Here is a 21070-nt window from a genome sequence, read left to right on the forward strand (position 1 = left end):
TTATTCTATACAGTGAAATGTTTCCCTATTCAAGATGGCCCATAGTAATGCCTTGATACTCAGTGAATAAAAAATATTTCTGAACAAATGTATTCACAAATGCCTCTACATCTTGAACCACAGCAATTATTTTGATGCACAATGTATGTTTTATTATAACTGAGTATGAATGGAATGTAAAATTTTTCTTACTAAATTTGGAAGATGCAGTGATAATGTTTTTGTTTTTGCTTTTCAAAGGATGAATCATGGAAAGATGTTAAGAGTAAAGAACAGTGACTAGGCTGAGTCCCAAATGTTTGCAAATGATTGGGAAAAAAAATCTGAAAAGTGGGAGACTGGAATTTCAGAGTTAAAACAATTAGGGATAAGAAGAAAACAAAAACAAATAACATAGTTGGCACCTCTTCAGGGTTCAAAAGAAACAGATGGAGAGAAGGCAACTTGGGCTATGATTCTTCGATGCCAAAATTCTACAGAGCTCTACTATTCCTTATGACGATACAACAAAATATCATAAAATTTCCACATCTGTCTTCCCTATCATATCCCACTTTAAACTACTTGCACTGTTTAAATGGTATTAACCAGTGTAGAAATAAAGGGACTGCCTCCATTGCTCTGGGCCTATCTCGCCCTTGTATGTCTTTTCCCCTTGAATCTTAAGAGAACAGAGTTTATTCTAGGCAAACTTAGCAAGAAAAAATAATCCATCCTAAATTGTTTATTAGGTTTAATGGAAACAAACAGCATTCAGAAACGCTGCGAATGATCCTTGCTGAATTTAACAAAATTTTCTTATGTGCAATTCTACTTCTGAGAAGGAAATGGCAACCCACTCCAGTGTTCCTGCCTGGAGAATCCCATGGGCAGAGAAGCCTGGCAGGCCATGGTCCATGGGGTCGCAGAGATTCAGACACAACTGAAGTGACTTGACTAAGCACACAATCTCGCAACTGATTTCTTAGGACTCTTTCTGAATCAGTGTGGTCAAACTCTCTAATGGTCCAGTTCAACCGTGGCTGTAACAGCAGGGTAAAGTGAAGTGAAAAGTCGCTCAGTCATGTCCGACTCTTTGTGACCCCATGGACTATACAGTCCATGGAATTCTCCAGGCCAGAATACTGGAGTGGGTAGCCTTTTTCTTCTCCAGCGGATCTTCCCAACCCAGGGATCGAACACAGGTCTCCGCATTGCAGAGGGCGGATTGCAGGGCGGATTCTTTACTGGCTGAGTCACAAGGGAAGCCCGACTAAAGCAAGACCATTATTAAAAACAAAAATTACTTTCACCTTCCACTTTATTGCCTCATCCGATAATACCAGCATTTTAACACTGTCACTGGTGCCTCCCACTTACACAAGACGGGTCAGAGAGTAGCAAGCTTTATGGATTCTGAACTAACTCTGTAATTCATTAAAAACCAGACACTGAGCAAAGAGACTAGGTACACACTGAATAAACTGTATTGGTTCCCTATAACATCAACTCAAGTCTATTGTCAAAACATAAAGGAAATAAGAAACCTACAATGGGAATTACCATTACAGATGAATTACTACACTGGCTCATGTTATTAACTGTTTTACATGACAAGTACTGACTGACAGCTAGATCAGGAGACCAAGATTCCCTGAGAATGTATGTAAAAAAACCATCTGGCCCAGAAGTATACAAGTATTCTCTTGAGAGAAGGGTTCCCCACTTTGATCAGATTTCCAAGGGGTTCACGATTCAAAAAAAAAAGTCCTCTGGAAAGCAAGACCATCTGTTAGCCCTCAGACCATAGGTGCTCCATATTCCTGGGAGCAAGGAAACGATGATGGGCATGCAGCTATGCCAGGACTATAACCTGACAGATTAAAGCATGTAAGCCAAAGGACATGGCTGTTAACTACTCATCAGTAGGTTACCACCCACTGAGCACTACCAAATATCCCAAAGACCATCAGAATTCACTCCGAGATTTCACCCATCATATGAACAAGAACTGTGTTAATCAAAAAGGCAACTGACCCAATAAATTATTCAAATTATGTATTTTAAATAATAATCCTTGTTTATATTGGTAAAACAGTAAAATTTCTAATTTACACAAATTAAAAAATTGACAGTTCCTCATCCATTTCATTTAACTCGGCACTGAGTCTCTAATTCACTGAATGTCAGACACTAAAGTAGGAATAAAGCTACAAACAATCAACAAATTTAGGAGGGAGAGGAGAAGAAAAGGGAATCAAATAAGGTAATACAATTACAACATGATGTAATAGCTAGTAAAGGTACACTGCAGTAGCACACAGAGAGAATACCTAAATTAGATGTTCTCTTGGATAAAGCAGTTCTTCAATTTTTAAAGGATGAAATACACTTGAAAAATGACTTCAATGTAATTTAAATGTTAGCAGGATCTCCAGGAGTTAGAATTAACAATTCAGAACAGTCTTGTGGATAGGAACTGCATTAGCAAGAAACTCTCAATGTATCATAAAAAATGACTAAAACATATTATAAGATATAGAAATAGAGACCTTCCTTACATATAATTGTCAGAAGAGGTTTATCTGCCAGATAATAAAAATTAATGTAGAATGAAGTCGAACGCAAACCTAAGATTCTTATAACCTGCTAACCTTTTAAAATTTTTAGTTTCTTGGAAACACTTTAAATTCAATCATGCTTTGTAATTTTCAGGTGTTTCCTCATGCATTAACTGATCACAACTACAATACGTCACCTGCTAGAGCAGCATTTTTAGATGACATGCTTCTAGGCACTGCACGCTTAGTTTGTTTCACACTTAACAACATGCTGAAAACAAAACCCTTTTGATTAATTCAAACTTGATGTTCCAAAATGAAGCATAAATCCAAAGAATCTAAATTTTAAGAACACTCAGAGGATGGTTATATACATCAAAACTGCATCCGTTCCAACACTGAATTCCAAGGATCTCACATTATCCCTTAGGTCTATTCAGAGCCATTCATCACGAAGACACACACATGACATAAAACAGATCACCCTGCTTCCTACCTGTTCATAATCTTTGCAGCAAAGACCGGTAAGACCAGAGTTAGCTGTGTATTTTCCCCTAGTGACTTGTAGCAGCCACTTTTCAAATCAAGGTTTCATTTCAGATGACTCGATTTAAACTCCTGCTGCTCTACCTCCTCAGTATCTGAATCTCCTCTGTGCCTGCATTCACTCATGCCATCGGTTCTGACCAAATCAAAATGCTTACAACACAATCTCTATGCTCATTACCATCTCCTACCGTAAGAATCAATTAGACTATCAAAAATTCCTTTCCCACTCCACTAAAAATGCCACCAATATTCTACTCCAAGTTTATGTGCTTCATATAATTTGTTCAAACCAACATGATCAAACTTTGTTGTTACAAAACTCCAAACACTAACCTTACCAGGTTGCAGTTGACCGTTTCTATTTCTTAATATTTAGCACTTAAAAATTAATTTAATATACTACACGTAGTCATATATGCTTATACATCTAAGATTAAAATTTTAGGAATTTACAGTGACTTCTCTATTAGATTCTATTTTCTTAGAATAACTAATGTTCATTCTGCTATTATCATTAAAGCTAGCACTTATTTACCATGTGGCAGAGACCATGAAAAGTTCTTAAAGTGCACTCTCTTGCTAAATATTCAAACAGCCCTTTGAGTTAGGTACTACTATTATTTCCAGTTATTTAAGGAGGTCATAGAACCTCTGGAAGTCAAGTAACTTCCTCAAGTCGAAACAGTAAGTGGTAGATCCCTGAATGGAGGTCTGTCTATCCTTAAAGAATATGCTTTTGATTATCATATATTCTGCATCTTACAACTGATCATTTTCAGCTCCTGTCAACCTTACTGCAGTACTTAAAATACAGGGGGCTCTTTCTCAAGAGATACAAAAACAATATGAAATCAAGTTATATGTTTATTTTTTCTTGCAAATTTAATTTTAATCTTCTGTTTCTGATACAAATAAAATGCAAAAAGTTTCTGTTAGCCAGAAAGCATGGAAAATAGCTTTTATTATATTGTACAAAATAAACATTCCTCTCACCCCATATAAAAAGACTAAGCAAACAGACTCTTCTGTTTTATTATTAAAAATTCTCAAAAAAAAAAAGGCAAACTGCATCTCTCAACTATGTTTAAGTATGAAACATTACATTATGATGATAAAAGAATGTAAGGGGGAAAAGTAGCTTAACTTACATGCTTGATTATGTCATAACTTACATTTAAAAGTTAAGATAGGAAAGTTGGGATATGAGTTGTTAGGGAACTAAGAAAAACACTAGGTGACTTTAAAAATGAAAACATATGAAATTTCTTAATAGTTTGATAAATATCGTTCTTATTATTCTATGCTTAGTTTTCAACAAGTAAGTCACAATTCATTTGCAGTAGTGTTTTACAGTGGTAACCAAATTTCAAGATATCCCCAAAACTTTCCCCGGTGCCTCAGAGATTAAAGCGTCTGCCTGGAATGCGGGAGACCCAGGTTCGATCCCTGGGTCAGGAAGATCCCCTGGAGAAGGCAATGGCAACCCACTCCAGTACTCTTGCCTGGAGAATCCCATGGAGGGAGGAGCCTGGTAGGCTACAGTCCATAGGGTCACAAAGAGTGGGACACGACTGAGCAACTTCACTTTCACTTTCCAAAACTTTCAGGTTCATTCTTGACTAACCCACTAAAATTCAATGAAATTTCCTGGGCACCTTTTTATAAGTAAAAGGGGTAGGGCTTGCATATAATTACTTCACATTAGTAGCTTATTCTTTAGTACCCTACCTACCCATGATATACTAGAAACATACTCATTTTTCACTGAAGAGGGTTGGGTTTTTGGCAATGAGAAGAGACTTTTAATATACACTGAATACTAAACATCCACATTCTCTCCTCAATTTTATTGCAATAATTCTCTCCAAGTTGAGTTAATTTTAATGACAGAAATAATGTACCTTATGTACCAGCTTCTACTTTAATACAAAGACAATTTTTATATGCTGATTAATGATCTGCATGAGGCAGTAGGAGGAATGGTTAGTAGCTCTTCAATACACAGTCATATAAAAATACCAAAGCACCGGGGCCCGTCCGGTGACTCTGACGCAGGCTCAAGTTTGAGAACCACTCTTTTGGACTTCACCTGAATCACTTTTAAAATATAGTTACTAGCATCAGTGAACTTAGTAAGAGAATCAATTCGTTAGTAAATAGGTACCATACAGGAAGTTAAAGTCTTGTACTGAATAACTACTGGCTTCTTAAAGCCTTTAGTTTTAATTCTAAGTAATTTCAAAATTAAAGTTAATAAGAAAGCATTTAAATGAGCAGAACAGCAGGATGGAGAAAGAGTAACTACCTTCCCAACACCACTATAACACAAGTACTATAAAATTCTAGATATCTTTTCCAATTACATTCACTGTTCTCCATCTTTTTCAATTAATTTTCTCTTCTTCTAGAGTCTGGCAGTTTTGAGCACACTGCATGTGACTTCCAGCCTTTACCTACTTTACTCCTGCCTCAAGTCATTTATTACCCATCTAAAAGTGAGACTAAAATACCTGTCCCTGATCAACAGGTAAAAAGTAGATAAAAGAATCTGTTTCCAGTTCAGCGGACCTGAAAGATCACTGAATATGTCACACCTTCATTTTAGGGACATTAAAGCAAAGAACTCTCCAAAGTCCCATAGTTCATGGCAGAACAGCACCTAAAGCCACGTTTTCTGACTTTAGTTATATCTACCTTTTTCAATACTCCTTTTCTCCTGCCTTTCAAGAAAACTAGGATAAACAAAAAAAATGTAAAATATCATATAAGAAACGAATCACCAGTCCAGGTTCGATGCAGGATACAGGATGCTTGGGGCTGGTGCACTGGGATGACCCAGAGGGATGGTACGGGGAGGGAGGTGGGAGGGGGGGTTCAGGATTGGGAACACGTGTACACCCATGGCGGATTCATGTTGATGTATGGTAAAACCAATACAATATTGTAAAGTAATTAGCCTCCAATTAAAATAAATAAATTTTTAAAAAATTGAGCAAGAAAAAGCTAAAAAAAAAAAATGAACTAACATAATGAAAGAATATAAGAGAAAAGACCACAAGAATAAAGTAGGCGTATTTTAAAATAAATATGTCTACTCTACACCTATTTCTAATATTGCTTTCAACATTTTTTTGTGGGGAGGAACAGGGGAGAGAAAGGGAGAACTTTATCTTTGAAAGCTCACAGAGGGACTGCCCTTACAGTCTAGTGGTTAGGACTGCACCTTCCAGTGCAGGAGACCTGGGTTCCAGTCCTGGTCCAGGAGCTAAGCTCCCACACGCCTCACAGCCAAAAATCCAAAACATAAAACAAAAGAAATATCGCAACAAACTCAATATAAGACTTTAAAAAAAATACTCCACATCAAAAAACTATTAAAAAAAAAGTTCAGAGCTTTCTAAGTGGAAATGTTAAAAATTAAAGAACTAAAATGATTGTACACTGGTGTAGACCTGTTTGATGATTATTAAACTAGGGTTCACTTAGATCTTAGGATTCAAAACTTTTAACTTTCTTACTGTAAGGAATCTCAGAATTTGTAAGTCTTACAAAATTCAATTTGAAATTCTCTACAAACAGGGTCCTTAGTCTGGAGTTCCCCGTTAAGCTTACTACCACCACCCATAATAGATTATTCAATTATTTTGTTGTGTAAATATGATTGTACATTCTTCTGAGTCTACAGCTGAAATTAGTTTTCAAAGGTAGTTAGTGACCCAAAACTAGAATCAATATCTTCTAAGCACAAATAGATTTAGGGAAGTTCCATGTACAAAAGGACATACTTTATTTACATTAGCAAAAGAATATTTTAAAAGTATTCATCCATGGTTTCTACAAATTCCAAACTCACCTAATGTAATTTAAGTATGTTTTCAGTTTTTAAATTTGATCTTGTCATTGTTCAGTCGCTAAGTTGTGTCCAACTCTTGGTGACCCCAAGAACTGCAGCACGCTAGGCTTCTCTGTCCATCACTATCTCCCTGAGTTTGCTCAAACTCATGTCCATTGAGTCAGTGATGCCATCCAACCATCTCATCCTCTGTCGCCCCCTTCTCGTCTTGCCCTCAATTTCTCCCAGCAAAATTTGATCTACACACTCCTTTTCAGGAACATTCCTCTTCTGTTTCAAATACAGACCACACAGCTTCCCTCTACTAGTGTTTTCCTTTGAATAGCAAATCCGATTAGAAAAAGACAACTCTTTTAATTCAGATAATACAAAATTTTAATTTAAATTATAAAGTATGTGTACTTGCTACAATCTGAATTTATTCAATTTTCCCACTCTACAAAATTCTGTTCATGAACATTTTAAAAACTCACATTTGCAAATGTTCCATACAGTTCAAAAAACTCCAAATGTGTGGAAACAGCATTTGCCAATTCAAATTTATACTGTTCTATCAAACTCTGACACTTGGAGACATCTCCACTTTTTTTTAATCTTTCATTTTCCTTTCCTTTAGATCTAGAAGAGAATTAAATAGAAATATTCCAAAAAAGGTCAGAAGAGCATAACTCATCTGAATGTTTTAAACTAACTTTATAATTTCAATTTTAAGAGTAACACCAGAGCACACTTACTTTACTTGTTGTGTTTTCATAACTAAATCATTTGCTATAGAATATTTTAATTTCAATCTTAAAGTTAAATCAGTAGTCAAAACTGGTATGATTTTATCACTTTTCTTATTGAATAATACTCAGAACGATTAGATACTTGAATATCTTAAGGGTGCTTTGTAAATTATGAAACTCTGCAAAAACAAAGATTTTTATTATCACCTCAAAAAAGATGGTTTATGCATGTTGCAATGACATGATATTCCTTCTACATCTTAGATCATTCTCATGTCAACACTAAGGCTACATTTAAAAACTTACACACCTGAGTCTTCAGATCCCCGAAGATTTTTCAACTCTTCCTCTTTCCTTGCATTTACCTCAGTGCTTTATAATTATCTATTATTTCATATAATTTGAAGCAAGTTTAAATACATTATTTTATTTGATCCTTAAAGTAAGTAAAAGTAAGTAACACTGCTTTCATTTTACTGCTAAACCAACCAAATTCAAGGACTTACCCGTATTTACAAGATCAGAAAGTGACAACCTGACTCTTTCCTCTTTAGAATTCACTGATGGTGTGTCATAACTTCAACTCTGAACTTTTTCTTTTCCCAAACACAACCTGTATCAACAACCTGTATCTATTTTCATCCTTATGATGTTACTGCATCCAAGAGATTATACAGCCAATATGTTTAGGTTAGGATATAAAGATAAGAGAAAATGGTTGATTGTCTTAACTGTAAACATTAGCATTTTTAAAGACTTTTAAATTAAAAGATTGTTGAGGAAAAAAACAAAATGTTTTGAGTCAGACTATAAATTTTTTAAAAATTAAAGCAACCCACACTTTTCAGTAAGAATTAGGTTTAGTCCTCAGAGAACAGATCCAGGTATCTAAAAGCACACCAGGGATAGAAGGCGAGTGGCCTCTCTCTGGTTTCTCAGACCCTGCATTCATTAGTGCTGGTAAAATCAAACCACCAGGATTTTCTGATGTAGCTGGAAAACTACTCTGAAAGCAAAAAAAGTAATAATTTGCTACTTGAAAATGTGAAACGTATTTCCAAGGATGAAATATCTTTCTGAACTCCTAAGAGCATGTGATATGATTTGCTCAAGGAACAATAATGTATTTTACCAAAGAAAAATAGTCTTCCTATTAAATCAACTCTACCCCAAGCCTAAATGTAGGCACTTAACTTTATTTCTGCCCACTAAATTTAGAGTTTATCCTTTTATTTATAGGGCATATACTAAAAACATATTTTCCTTTACCTTTTCTTATATAGGAAAAACCTGCTACATATAAGACAAATTGGTATTCAGGTGCCTCACTATCACGATTTTTTCCTCTGTGTTTCTCTTTAAGAGCTAATGTATCAACCTGTGAGAAGTCATTTCTTAATAATAGCTACAATGCTTATTATAAATGTCTTGAGTACAAAGAGAGTAAGTAATATTTGCATTCCTGCATGTCCCTCCCTGTCTAATGCCTACAATTCAAAAGACTTCTATGTCAAGTAGGTCTTCACTACTATTCCAGTTTAACGAGTAAATGTAGAAGACTAACTATGGATGCATTCAATATGGATGCAACCCAAAGAGAATATGAAAGAAAGGAGAGTGGGAAGGACGAAAGTTCAGTGTATTTTCAGTGATTAACTGCTTTGCCCTCATAACAATATCAAAGTTTTTCAACACTTAAATAACCCTTCAATAGTTTTACTTGATATTAAAGCAAAAATGTATAGAATTTATATGGAATACAGAATGGTCCTTAACAAAACATAAAGAATAAAGTTTATCCCATTTAGAAATAAAATCTGTTAAGAGCACCATGTCTCACATGACTTCTTTCTGCCCCACATAAAATTCAATAAATCTTAGCAGTTAATTAGTTGTCCTACAAATTAAAGGGTCACTGAAGCCTAAACAGTTCTTGAGACTACTGACATTAATAAAGTCACAACAAGAAAATTATTTCTTTCAATTACCTAGAATATGTATATATAATACTATTAATTTGTTTTTAATTATAGCACCACTATAGCAGAATGCTAAAATCTTCATATAAATGAATGCATAAAAATCAAACTGACAAGTGTCAGTGATTATCATATGTGATTATTTTGGTTAATGTTTTACTCACTTTAGAGAGACCATTATTACTGGGGTCATTTAAATTAAATCTAAATGTTATGAATGAGTACATCTGCATGATATCACTCTATCTAAGCACTTGAAATTTTTTGATGAGAAGCATAAGACAGTGAAAACCCTAAGCTATAACTTTGTTCTCTGAAATTCCACATACTCTAAAAGCAAACTCAGACTTAATTTTTAAAGTAGTCCTTTTTTATAATCTTTTTAACTATTGAATCATTGATTTAACAGCTAATGAATTAGGAAGCATTTCACCATAAGTGAATTTCTTACAAATACCAAAATTAAGTATGTCAATATCTCTGAAGGCCACTGAAGGACTAATAAACTATCTACTTTTTCAAAACTGGAAGCTAATTCAATTGCAACTTTGTCAGTTTGGAAGCCTAAGAAAAGAATCTCATGAATTAAACTAGAAATTCAAAAAGTTAGTAACTTTAACAAAAGAAAAAAAAGTAAAGATTAACATCAAAGAAGTAGCATCTCTCATCCTCTTCTATCACAGAGAGATTCAACTGTGAGTGCCTTCAAAGTAAAAAGTTTCCTTTGGTCAAAATCAAAACCAAAGAGAGTTAATTATGGACTAAAATAGCATCTTTCCTTGTACAGTCTAATGCAGAGGCTCTCCATTTGGGGCACAGAGAGCCCCTCAACCCCAGAACAACCGGCAACACCTACCGACAATGTTTACCATCACGACTAGGAGGGGATGCTAAACTGCCTGGTTCCCAGGTATTTTCCAAGCCCCTCCTAAAAACACTGTGTATATTTTCCACCTTATGAGAGTAAGTAAGCCCCCTAAAAAGAAACACTCACTGAGATGCAGCTTGGTGGCATGAGGCCAAATAACTGCCTTCCCACCTCAAACCAACCCAAAAAGACCCATTAAGCTGGGGGTTCACAGACGTGTGCAGAGTTCCAATGCCAGATGCTAACAGACAAAAACCCCAGGCTGGTCTAAAGTCAAACATCATGACTAAACAAGATTTCTCTGCCTGCCACTGCCAACTCAGGAAGTTGACTTAATACAAATCAATCAAAGACAAATCTACAACATGCCCACTACATTTTTAAGAGAATTGTAAAAAATGTCCAAAAGTCTGGCGAGTTGCTGAACTGCTAGACCCTTCATTAGAATAAATGGGCTTCAAGTGGAGCTGAGCCTGAACCACTACCAGGAGAGGAAGCTCTCCAATGCCCATCTCTGTGTAGGGGGCTGAGAATGGCACCAAGAGACATCCACCCAGACAGCAGAGCTAGAGACCAGCTAATGAGAATGAGGAAGGCATTCCCGAGCAGAAAGAGAGAATTCTTATTCCTACTGTGGTGCAGCCATCCGGGTGTATGCTATTTTTCTTTCTCTCCTTTCTGGGCAGTGACTTTATGCCAGGTAACCAATTTCTCCTACACCGTATGCAGGGGTTTGCTGGGACTATCTGAATTCACCACTTATCACAGGCAGAGGTAGAAATGGCAGATAGAGGAGAAGAAATAAGAGAAGGCCTGAAAGGATTACTCATTTAAAACTGGAAACAGTGAAAACTCGCCTTTAGGTCACCACATTCTGAGGAGGAAAGAGAGATACTGGGTTTTGGTTTCAGGTGGAATAGTCAATGACAACTATGCTAACCATCAACAAATTCTATAGTTTGAAAAAACAGCTATGAAACAGGGCCCCCCAAAACAGATTTATATCAAGTTTTATACAAAACTTGGGAACCTAGTTATTTAGATTAACCCACTCTCTCTCCCACCACCCATAGAGCTCATATTAAGTACACAAGAGTGCTGATAACTGCAAAATCTGTTGAAGAGTAGGAAAACTAAAAAACAATGAATATGCTTATTCAAAATGTGAACAAGGTAATGTTTCTGCCACTGTCAGGAAAAGAGCAATTAACCAACCCATGTAGACTACAGACACTGGGCTTTACTTCAGGGGCTCTCCTGTATTTTCCATACCATTTTTGTAAGTAGTCCAGTGCCTCCAAACGAGCACCGATCTCAAAAGTGATTCCAGGACGATTTGGGGGCTTTTTACTCATCTTGAGATCCTATTCTTCAGGATTCTCTTTTCACTACCTCAAGAGAGAAAAAAAAAAATGTTAGGTTCTGATACATAAAAGGCACAAGTGATTAAACAATTTTTTTAAACATTAAGTGAGAAGTTAAAATAACCACCAAATTTTTAAGAAATTTGAATGATGACTGCCAATAAAAGTACTGTGCAACTTGCAGGCAATCTTACTAATAAATTAAGAAAAAGGACATTAAAAAGGTAACTACTTTAAAAGAATGAACAAATGAGGATTAACACTAATGGTTGAAGTGCTTTAAATTTTAACTTGAAAATATCCAAGAAAATTCTTCAAGATAACAGTTGAAAATGTTTTGCATCTTTGAAAAATCAAGACAACTGAGTGATCTGGCACATGACTATTGAAATTCTTAAGAGAATAAATTAACCAAGTTTTTCAACTAATATTTATTGAGTGCCTTATAATATAAAGCACTTGATAAGACACTAAAGAACATAAAGATGAAAGAAACAGTACACACACTTATAGTAAAAATTTTAGTAATTCCTCTAGTGATTAGGATTTTTCACCACTTATGATCTCCCACCTGGTAGCACATGATTCAATAATTTTAACTAACATAAAGTTGCAGAGGAAACCTCATATTCTTCATATTCAATAAGCAACAATGACACAGAGTTTTAACTCTGAGAACTTCTACTGTATTTCTATATAGACAGTACCTACATTGGCAATAAAAGTGGCTGTAGTTCAAACAAAAAACTACAAAGGAATACCTATTCCTCTCTAGACCATGGACATATAGAATATTCACTATCATTTTAGCCAGTGGATGTTCAGCACACTTGGTAGTCTCTTTTTCACAAACTAGCACCTGAGGAAGATGGATGCATTTTGAGACAGCTTAATCAAAATATATTTAATCAGGAATAGAAACCTACTGCTAATGTGGGAAAGGAGAAATCCTTAAAACCTTTTTGAAATTAAGAATTACAAATATGACTATGCTCCCTCCCAGTTTAAAGAAGAAAACACACAACGGTACCATGCTTTTTCAATGGTTTTGTCACAACTGAAAAGGGACAAGACATAACAGCAAGCATAAAAACCAACTGCCCTTTTCTCTTAGAAAGAATCTGCTAGGTAAGGGAAAGTACATGCCATAAAAAAATATGTAAAAATCAAACATAAATACTCATGGAGTGGCGAGCAGTGGGGAGAAGGAGGCGGGGGTGATATCCTCCCGCCGGCCATGGCAGCAGCGAAGATTAGTGCATTAAAGTTAACAGCAAGCTCAGCCAGAGGGCATTCGGTATAAGAGAAACAATAGTATGAATATTTTTAATAACGGTCTGGTCAGTGCCGCAACATCCAAGGCGGTTTACTTAAACGTTTTGCGAAGAAATCGAATCCACTTTTCCTGCTGTTCTTCACAAGGAAAACTTAGGAAGGGTAACCGACCAGTTACACTAACATTTTCTAGGATCAAACTTAGAACCCTCAAGAAGTGACAAAGTTAGGACATACAATCCTCTCAGAGGTGCTTCTGGATGAGGTTTCAGAAAAAGCAAGATTTCCTTTTCTTGAGTGCAGAGGGGCAGATGGGGAGGGATGTGAATTAAGGAAAAGTAAAGACCAAGTAAACAGTTCTAATGAGGGGTAAAACTTGAAGCAAAAGAGAAAGGGGGACAGAAAGAACCAAGAGGGTAAAAAAAAAAAAAATTGGAAAGGAAACGAACAAGATAGCAAAAATATATAAGGACTGTGAAACGTGTGGACCTGACAAACGGCAGTAAGAGAAAATTTAGCGAGAAGACACACAACACTGGAGAGTGAAGCCGGGGTCAGGGAATGGCCGCGGGGCCAAAGAAACGGTGGTGGTTGGAAGGAGCGGGGGTGGTTGGTGATGCGGGGCGGGAGGGAGGTGACCAGAGACCGACAGGAAAGGCTCAGACCCGGCTCGCAGGGTGTAGGAGACGCCTCCGGGTTTGACAGCCGTCCGGCCCCCGGCGAGAGGCGGCGGGGGAAGGAAGGGAGGGGGAGACGGAGCGGCGGCGCCCAGACAATAGGGGCGGCGAGTTACGGTGAGGGACGCGGGCCAGAGACAAGACACCAGCGCGGGGGTGTCCCGGTCGGCCAGGCGGGGGGCTCGGCGGGCTCCAGGCTCTGCTGCCGCCGCTGTCTCTTACCGACTCGGCCTCCTCTTTTTTGCACAGTTGTCGGGCTGTCCGGGGCCGAGCCGGGGCGCGAACAGGACGGCCAGCCCGGGCCTCCGCCACCGGCCTCCGCCCAGGCAGCGGTCGCGGAGGGAGCAGGATCAGAGCGAGCCGAGGCCGCAGCGCTGGGTCGGTCCCGAGGTCGCGCCGGGTAGGGAGCAGGTCCGAGCGCTCAAGCCCGCTCGGTGTCCGCTGCCATCGCCTCCTCAGCCGTCGCCGCCGCCGGCCAGCCCTGACGCGACGCCGGGCCCAGCGACGTCAGCCACCCGCGACGCGCCGGAAGCGGGCCTGGGCGCATCACGTGACGCAAGAGGGTTGGGCGCGGGCCGCGCGGCCGATTGGAGGGCCGCCCTGGGAGGCGGGGCTTTGCGGCAGTTGGCTGACCGCTGGCTGCAGGGACCCTGGTTAGCAACTGAGGAACGCGGGCCCAGGCACCTCATTGGCAGTTGTGAAGTGTTTAACCTTTGGGAGATGAGGCCTAAGCCCACTGAATTTAATGCTGTTCATTTGTTGTTAACCGGACTCTCAAAATTTCCTCAATCGCTGCATCCTGGGCAAACTTTTGTATTGATGTATGCACACTGCACCCCCATTCCACATAAAGGAGAGCAAGTGGTTACTGTTGTAAAAGTGAATAAACGTCTATTGAATACCTCCTTTATAGCAGGCAGTGTACTGTGAGTGCATCACATGACAACTACAATCGCACAATTGTATTCCTTTATAGGAGATCCTTGGAGAAGGCAATGGCACCCCACTCTAGTACTCTTGCCTAGAAAACCATGGACGGAGGAGCCTGGTAGGCTGCAGTCCATGGGGTCGCTAAGGGTCAGACACGACTGAGCAACTTCACTTTCACTTTTCACTTTCATTCATTGGAGAAGGAAATGGCAACCCACTCCAGTGTTCTTGCCTGGAGAATCCCGGGGACCGGGAAGCCTGGTGGGCTGCCGTCTATGGGGTCGCACAGAGTCGGACACGACTGAAGCGACTTAGCAGCAGCAGTAGCAGTAGCAGCAGCATAGGAGATCCTTACAACACAAAAGGCAAATATTACTAAGACATTTTGTGTGGCGTTGCAATAGTAGAACTGGACGTGGAACAAGAGACTGGTTCCAAATAGGAAAAGGAGTCCGTCAAGGCTGTATATTGTCACCCTGCTTATTTAACTTCTATGCAGAGTACATCATGAGAAACGCTGGGCTGGAAGAAGCACAAGCTGGAATCAAGATTGCCTGGAGAAATATCAGTAACCTCAGATATGCAGATGACACCACCCTTATGGCAGGAAGTGAAGAGGAACTCAAAAGCCTCTTGATGAAAGTGAAAGAGGAGAGTGAAAAAGTTGGCTTAAAGCTCAACATTCAAAAAATGAAGATCATGGCATCCAGTCCCATCACTTCATGGGAAATAGATGGGAAAACAGTGGAAACAGTGTCAGACTTTATTTTGGGGGGCTCCAAAATCACTGCAGATGGTGATTGCAGCCATGAAATTAAAAGACGCTTACTCCTTGGAAGGAAAGTTATGACCAACCTAGATAGCATATTGAAAAGCAAAGACATTACTTTGCCAACAAAGGTTCGTCTAGTCAAGGCTATGGTTTTTCCTGTGGTCATGTATGGATGTGAGAGTTGGACTGTGAAGAAGGCTGAGTGCCGAAGAATTGATGCTTTTGAACTGTGGTGTTGGAGAAGACTCTTGAGAGTCCCTTGGACTGCAAGGAGATCCAACCAGTCCATTCTGAAGGAGATCAGCCCTGGGTGTTCATTGGAAGGACTGATGCTGAGGCTGAAACTCCAATACTTTGGCCACCTCATGCGAAGAGTTGACTCATTGGAAAAGATCCTGATGCTGGGAGGGATTGGGGGCAGGAGGAGAAGGGGACGACAGAGGATGAGATGGCTGGATAGTGAACTCTGGGAGTTGGTGATGGACAGGGAAGCCAGGTGTGCTGCGATTCATGGGGTTGCAAAGAGTTGGACATGACTGAGCGACTGAACTGAACTGCCTGTAAGGGACGGGTGCAGCTGAAGAACCTATGACTAAACTGAAGTGACTTTTCTAAGAATAAGCCATCCTTGATGGCTCTGACGCTAAAGAATCTGCCTGCAATGCGGGAAACCCAGGTTCAATCCCTGGTCTGGAAGATCCCTTGGAGAGGGCATGACAGCCTAAGAATAAACGAAGAATGATAGCAGAACTACTTTTCTTGAACACCTGCTGCTGCTGCTACTAAGTCACCTCAGTCGTGTCCGACTCTGCGACCCCATAGACAGCACCCATCAGGCTCCCCCGTCCCTGGGACTCTCCAGGCAAAAACACTGGAGTGGGTTGCCATTTCCTTCTCCAATGCATGAAAGTGAAAAGTGAAAGTGAAGTTGCTCAATCATGTCCGACTCTTTGTGACCCTCATGGACTGCAGCCTACCAGGCTCCTCTGTCCATGGGATTTTCCAGGCAAGAGTACTAGAGTGGATTGCCATTGCCTTCTCCACTTGAACACCTACCATAACCCAAACTCTGTACTAGTCATAGAACAAAGCGTCCCTATTGTAAGGGAAACCAACAAGTGAACACATTGAAAGAATTTTGAGATAAACGTCTTTTTTCTCTTTCCAGGTTGCCACTTTGATTCTCAAGCTTTCTAAATGCAACATTGCATACAAACAACACAATACTCTGATCACACTTTACATAGTGGAGTTAAAATAGCAAAGTATCACTCTTTAAGCTTCCAGTATAGTGAGATTCAGTAACTGAAATAATTACATCCATATCCTTTATTCAACAGACATTCAATCAGCTCTTACTATGTTACTTATAGCTACTGAATTACACTGAAAGATAGTAATATACAGAAAAGATATAAGACAATCTCTGTGGACATTTGTCTTCTTGGTTTTTCTGTTGACCAGTATATGAAATCCCTTTCCATATTTGGGAAATTTCCCATTGTGGTTGTCATTAGAACAGTACACCATATATTTCCAGAATCTTCTGTACACATAGCAGGTTTATATTTTGCATCTTCCTTAGAATTATGTGTGACCATTCGATTTGCTCTGGCTCATAAAACGAAATTGGAAGTTTTGTCACAGCCAGTTGGTAATTTAAAAAGCCAGTTCACCAAGCTATCTGTGTCTGGCACAGTGAAATGCAATTTCTGAGATGGTTACTGTTCTAACAACTCATATTCTAATAAGATTATGATGGCGCTAATCCACAACTGACATACAGTATAAGGAAAAAATAATTGTTGGTTTAAGCTATTGAAATTTTGAAAGTTGTTTGTTACCTAATAAAACTGACATATACATCCACCTTATGAGTCGCAGGGCAAAAACTTTCAACCTTGCACTAAATAAGATGAAAATATAAGAAACTCATGTTCTCAGTTTCCCTTGCAGCTAAAGTTCTGTTCTCAGCTATACCAATTAGCCTCTCTCACTGAGAACTCTGTATCAGAAACTGCTAGTGATGCTCAAAATGAGAAAAAAAAAATTTCCAGCAGCACTGGAAATACCAGTAATCACATTTCTGATTTCAGTCCAGAGCTAACTAACTGAACCCTGGCAAAATCCCTATTGACCCACAAACCAGCAGGTGAGAAAAAATATGTATAGTTGTTGTTTTACATCACTGAAAATTTGAGGTTGTAATTTAAATAGAATACATACATGAAGGATAGCAGAGATTCTATCCAATCTCCACAGTTGGCTGACAATCTACCAATCTACCCTGAACAGATGATTCTTCCTTTTTAATTGGAATTTAGCAAGAGACCCCTCCAATAATGTAATTTGAAAGAAAATAAATGGAAACTAGGTCTAACATAAATGATTCCTGGCTTGAGTGGATTGCATGGGTGAGTCTTCTCAATGGAGTCAATACCTTCCTTTAAAGGGCTCCGTAGAAATGGACAGGGCTGGATTGGCAGGGGGCTTGCGAGGGTGCGGAATGTGAGTGTGTGTAATTTTAGTTGTCACATGACTGGGGTAAGGCACTGTGGAAACTGAGTGGAGAGGGACCCCACCTTAGTGGGGACAGCAACCAACCTCCAGGAATGCATAAGTTACTCCCATACCTTGAAGAATTTCCATTGGTCATACATGACTTTTGAATGCTCCTCCAAACATTCATATAGGTAAAAAAATTTTTTTTCATTAAAAAAAAGAAACTGTTCACCATTTTCACAGCATAGAACTCAGTCTTGTAAGCACGCAATATTTTTGCAAGGTTTTAATATACACTCCATTTTCAAGGACTGAAACCAGTGTGTAACATGACAGAAGGCTCTCCTCTTTGTATATTACCAAGAGTTTACTGCACCTTTAAAATCGTGTCACCAATGGCAGGGCCACTCATAGTAGCTGAAGCACTGATAGAACACACCTGTCACTCTGCATTTTACAGCTGTTACATTCAGGATAAACCTAAATTTCTACGCTGGCACTTGACCACTTTATTGTGGCTCTGTGAGTCGAGGCTGAACACCTGTGTACTGAGATGTATATTATTTTTATTGAGTTATTTTCATAAATAATGTATTTTTAATTTATCATATGACATTGTACTGATTTTTTTACAAAAAATCAATGTGGAGTTTTTCTATGTGGAGTTTGATTATTTTTATTTATGGATTTAATTTCAGAGAAGTACAGTGGGTCTTAACATAGTATTAGCTCTAAAAAGGGGACATTAAGTCCTATAAGATTGATAGAAAGCTCATATAGGCTATCATTGCTGCTTTTGACTCTAGAAAGTCAAAGGTCAGAACCGAAAGGGATGCGAGATATAGAAAAGTCTAGAGCTGACTCCCCAGCTATACAGTGAAGCTATGCATCGCCCTGTCCTCTCTGTTCTCTCCCACCCAACACACCCCTCATCCAGATGGTAAATGTTAGCCATCAGTCACTTCATCTCCAAATTTAGATAGAAAGAATTTACAGCTGTGTTTGAGTGGAACCAAACAAGCAGTGGGCAAATTATCTTGAAACAAGGGTCTTTAGATAGAAATCACTGAACTAAATTCCTCCAACATTAAAAATATGCATATGGAACCATAACATCTCCTGGAATAGTCAAGAACTGTCTATACCTAACTTAAGAGAAGAAGTCATTACTAAACACCAGGTATTCCTTAATTACATATAAAACACAAGAAAGCTATTTTGTGTGTATTGCTTTAATACGTATAATTAGCATCAGTGAAGAAAATTGAAGCAATTTAAATTTTTAAAAAATAGACTGGTAGAAACTTAACCTACTGAAAGAAACATCCTTTGCACATTATCTATTCCACTTACAAATCTTTGAAAATGGCACTAATGTCATATTCTTCACCTGCCAAAGAATTTGGTTCTCTTGTCTCTCTAGCACTGTATCCTTTAATCAATTGACCAGAAGTGATAGTTGTTTCTGAATTAATCTCTGGCAGTTTGGCCCCTAGACCCAGTATGAACCTGCCAGACCGATATCTCTCCTGTATATTCACACACGGAGTTCTACTCACATTCCTAATGCATTTCCCATTGGGGTTTTGGGTTCATAAGCTGCTTTCCTAGAGTGAGTCAGCCCTGAGAACGATGAGACATTCTAGACAACTTTATTTATATTACTCGAAGTTTATATGCTATTCCAAAGCTACCTGGGTTCCTGAGATTTTTGAGGATTTTAGACTTGGCAGTAATTAATGATTTCAGTCTCTGCTAGTAAAGGTCATAAAATAGAAAAAAATAAAAGTTTGGCTCAGAAAAAAACTTGGAAAAACACAGTAAGCGGCCTGAATGACAAAGAACTTGTGTAGATTGCCCTGAAGCAATGGAGTGACCATAAAATTTATCATCCAAACCAGGGGCAATTTTAAGAATGGTAAGAAGTGTGATTAATAATTATACCAGAACAACAGGTGGATATCTGGGCAGTCCTGGACAAACTGAGACATATGATCGTGCTACGTAAAGCAGGGGGAAAAGAAGGAGAGAAATCAGAGATTTCCTAAATGGAAAAGAATTGAATATGAAATCAACTCCTGATTCCCCGATGAATTTTCCCATTTTTGATAACTAAATGAGGATGAGCTCCTTACTTCCAGGTACGATGTCAATGGGCTTCCCAGGTGGCGCTAGTGGTAAAGAACCTGTCAGCCAATGCCGGAGACATAAGAGCTGTGGGTTCAGTCCCTGGGTCGGGAAGATCCCCTGGAGGAGAGCATGGCAACTCACCCCACTATTCCCGCCTGGAGAATCCCATGGACAGAGGAGCCTGGCGGGCTACAGTCGATGGAGTCGCAGAGTCTGCCGTGACTGAAGTGACTTGCCGTGCATGCACGTGCTAACACTTTGAAGTTCCTCTGATTCTGATTATTGCTGTTTACTGTTTCACTTTCATGCACTCTGTGTTTCTCTAGCGTTGGTCCATCAGTCACTGGCATTAGACCCACTCAGGCTGTTTGTTAAAATGCAAGTTCATGGGCCCGAACCTGTATCTTGGCAATAGAGACTGAAAATCTGCATTTTAAAAGCCTTCCTAAATGATTCTTATGTACATGGAAGTTTCATACCTGCAGTATGTTAAGGGTCTTGTGGTTGCATGAGACAGAAATTCAATACAAACAGACCTAAGCATAAATGGAATTTCTGTTTGTGGAATTAAAAAGGGAGATGGGATATTTTGCCTTCTGGGGTGGTTTGAATTAGGGATCAAATGATAATACCTTGCACTCTGCTTCCTATGGATTAGCTTGATTCTTGGGATCCGCATCCTCCAGGTCCCCAACAGCTTCCGACTTGTCACTGAAACATCTTAAAGAACATACAAATGTGTCCTGGACATCATTCTCTCATTGGTCTAAATTGAATCAAGTGCCCAATTCTGAGCCAAATGTAGTGGCCTTGGAAATGACTTACACTGCTTTGTCATGAACCTGGGTCCAGTCCCCAACCGAGCCAGTGGGAATGGAGCCCAGCCCCAACCCCAAGGACTGA

At 39.0% G+C, this 21070-nt stretch overlaps 1 protein-coding gene across 10 annotated transcripts in view; it reads right to left on the minus strand.

Moving 5' to 3' along the window:
- Nucleotides 1-14346, minus strand: part of PHF20L1 (PHD finger protein 20 like 1) — a 78794-nt gene extending 64448 nt beyond the window's left edge. For 4 of the 10 annotated variants that reach the window (XM_019973741.2, XM_070802425.1, XM_070802429.1 and 1 more), the window contains exons 1-2: nucleotides 14056-14343; nucleotides 11790-11909 (exon numbers count right to left, since the gene is read on the minus strand). In XM_019973741.2, the coding sequence (XP_019829300.2) occupies nucleotides 11790-11872 (83 nt within the window). In that variant the 5' untranslated portion in view covers nucleotides 11873-11909; nucleotides 14056-14343. Of the gene's footprint in view, nucleotides 1-7415; nucleotides 7561-11789; nucleotides 11910-14055 lie in introns of all 10 variants that reach the window. The other 6 variants (XM_070802428.1, XM_070802427.1, XM_070802424.1 and 3 more) reach the window with 4 other exon arrangements.
- Between the last annotated feature and the right edge of the window lie 6724 nt (nucleotides 14347-21070).

Source organism: Bos indicus, chromosome 14 (assembly GCF_029378745.1).
Source record: "Bos indicus isolate NIAB-ARS_2022 breed Sahiwal x Tharparkar chromosome 14, NIAB-ARS_B.indTharparkar_mat_pri_1.0, whole genome shotgun sequence".
Taxonomy (NCBI): domain Eukaryota; kingdom Metazoa; phylum Chordata; class Mammalia; order Artiodactyla; family Bovidae; genus Bos; species Bos indicus.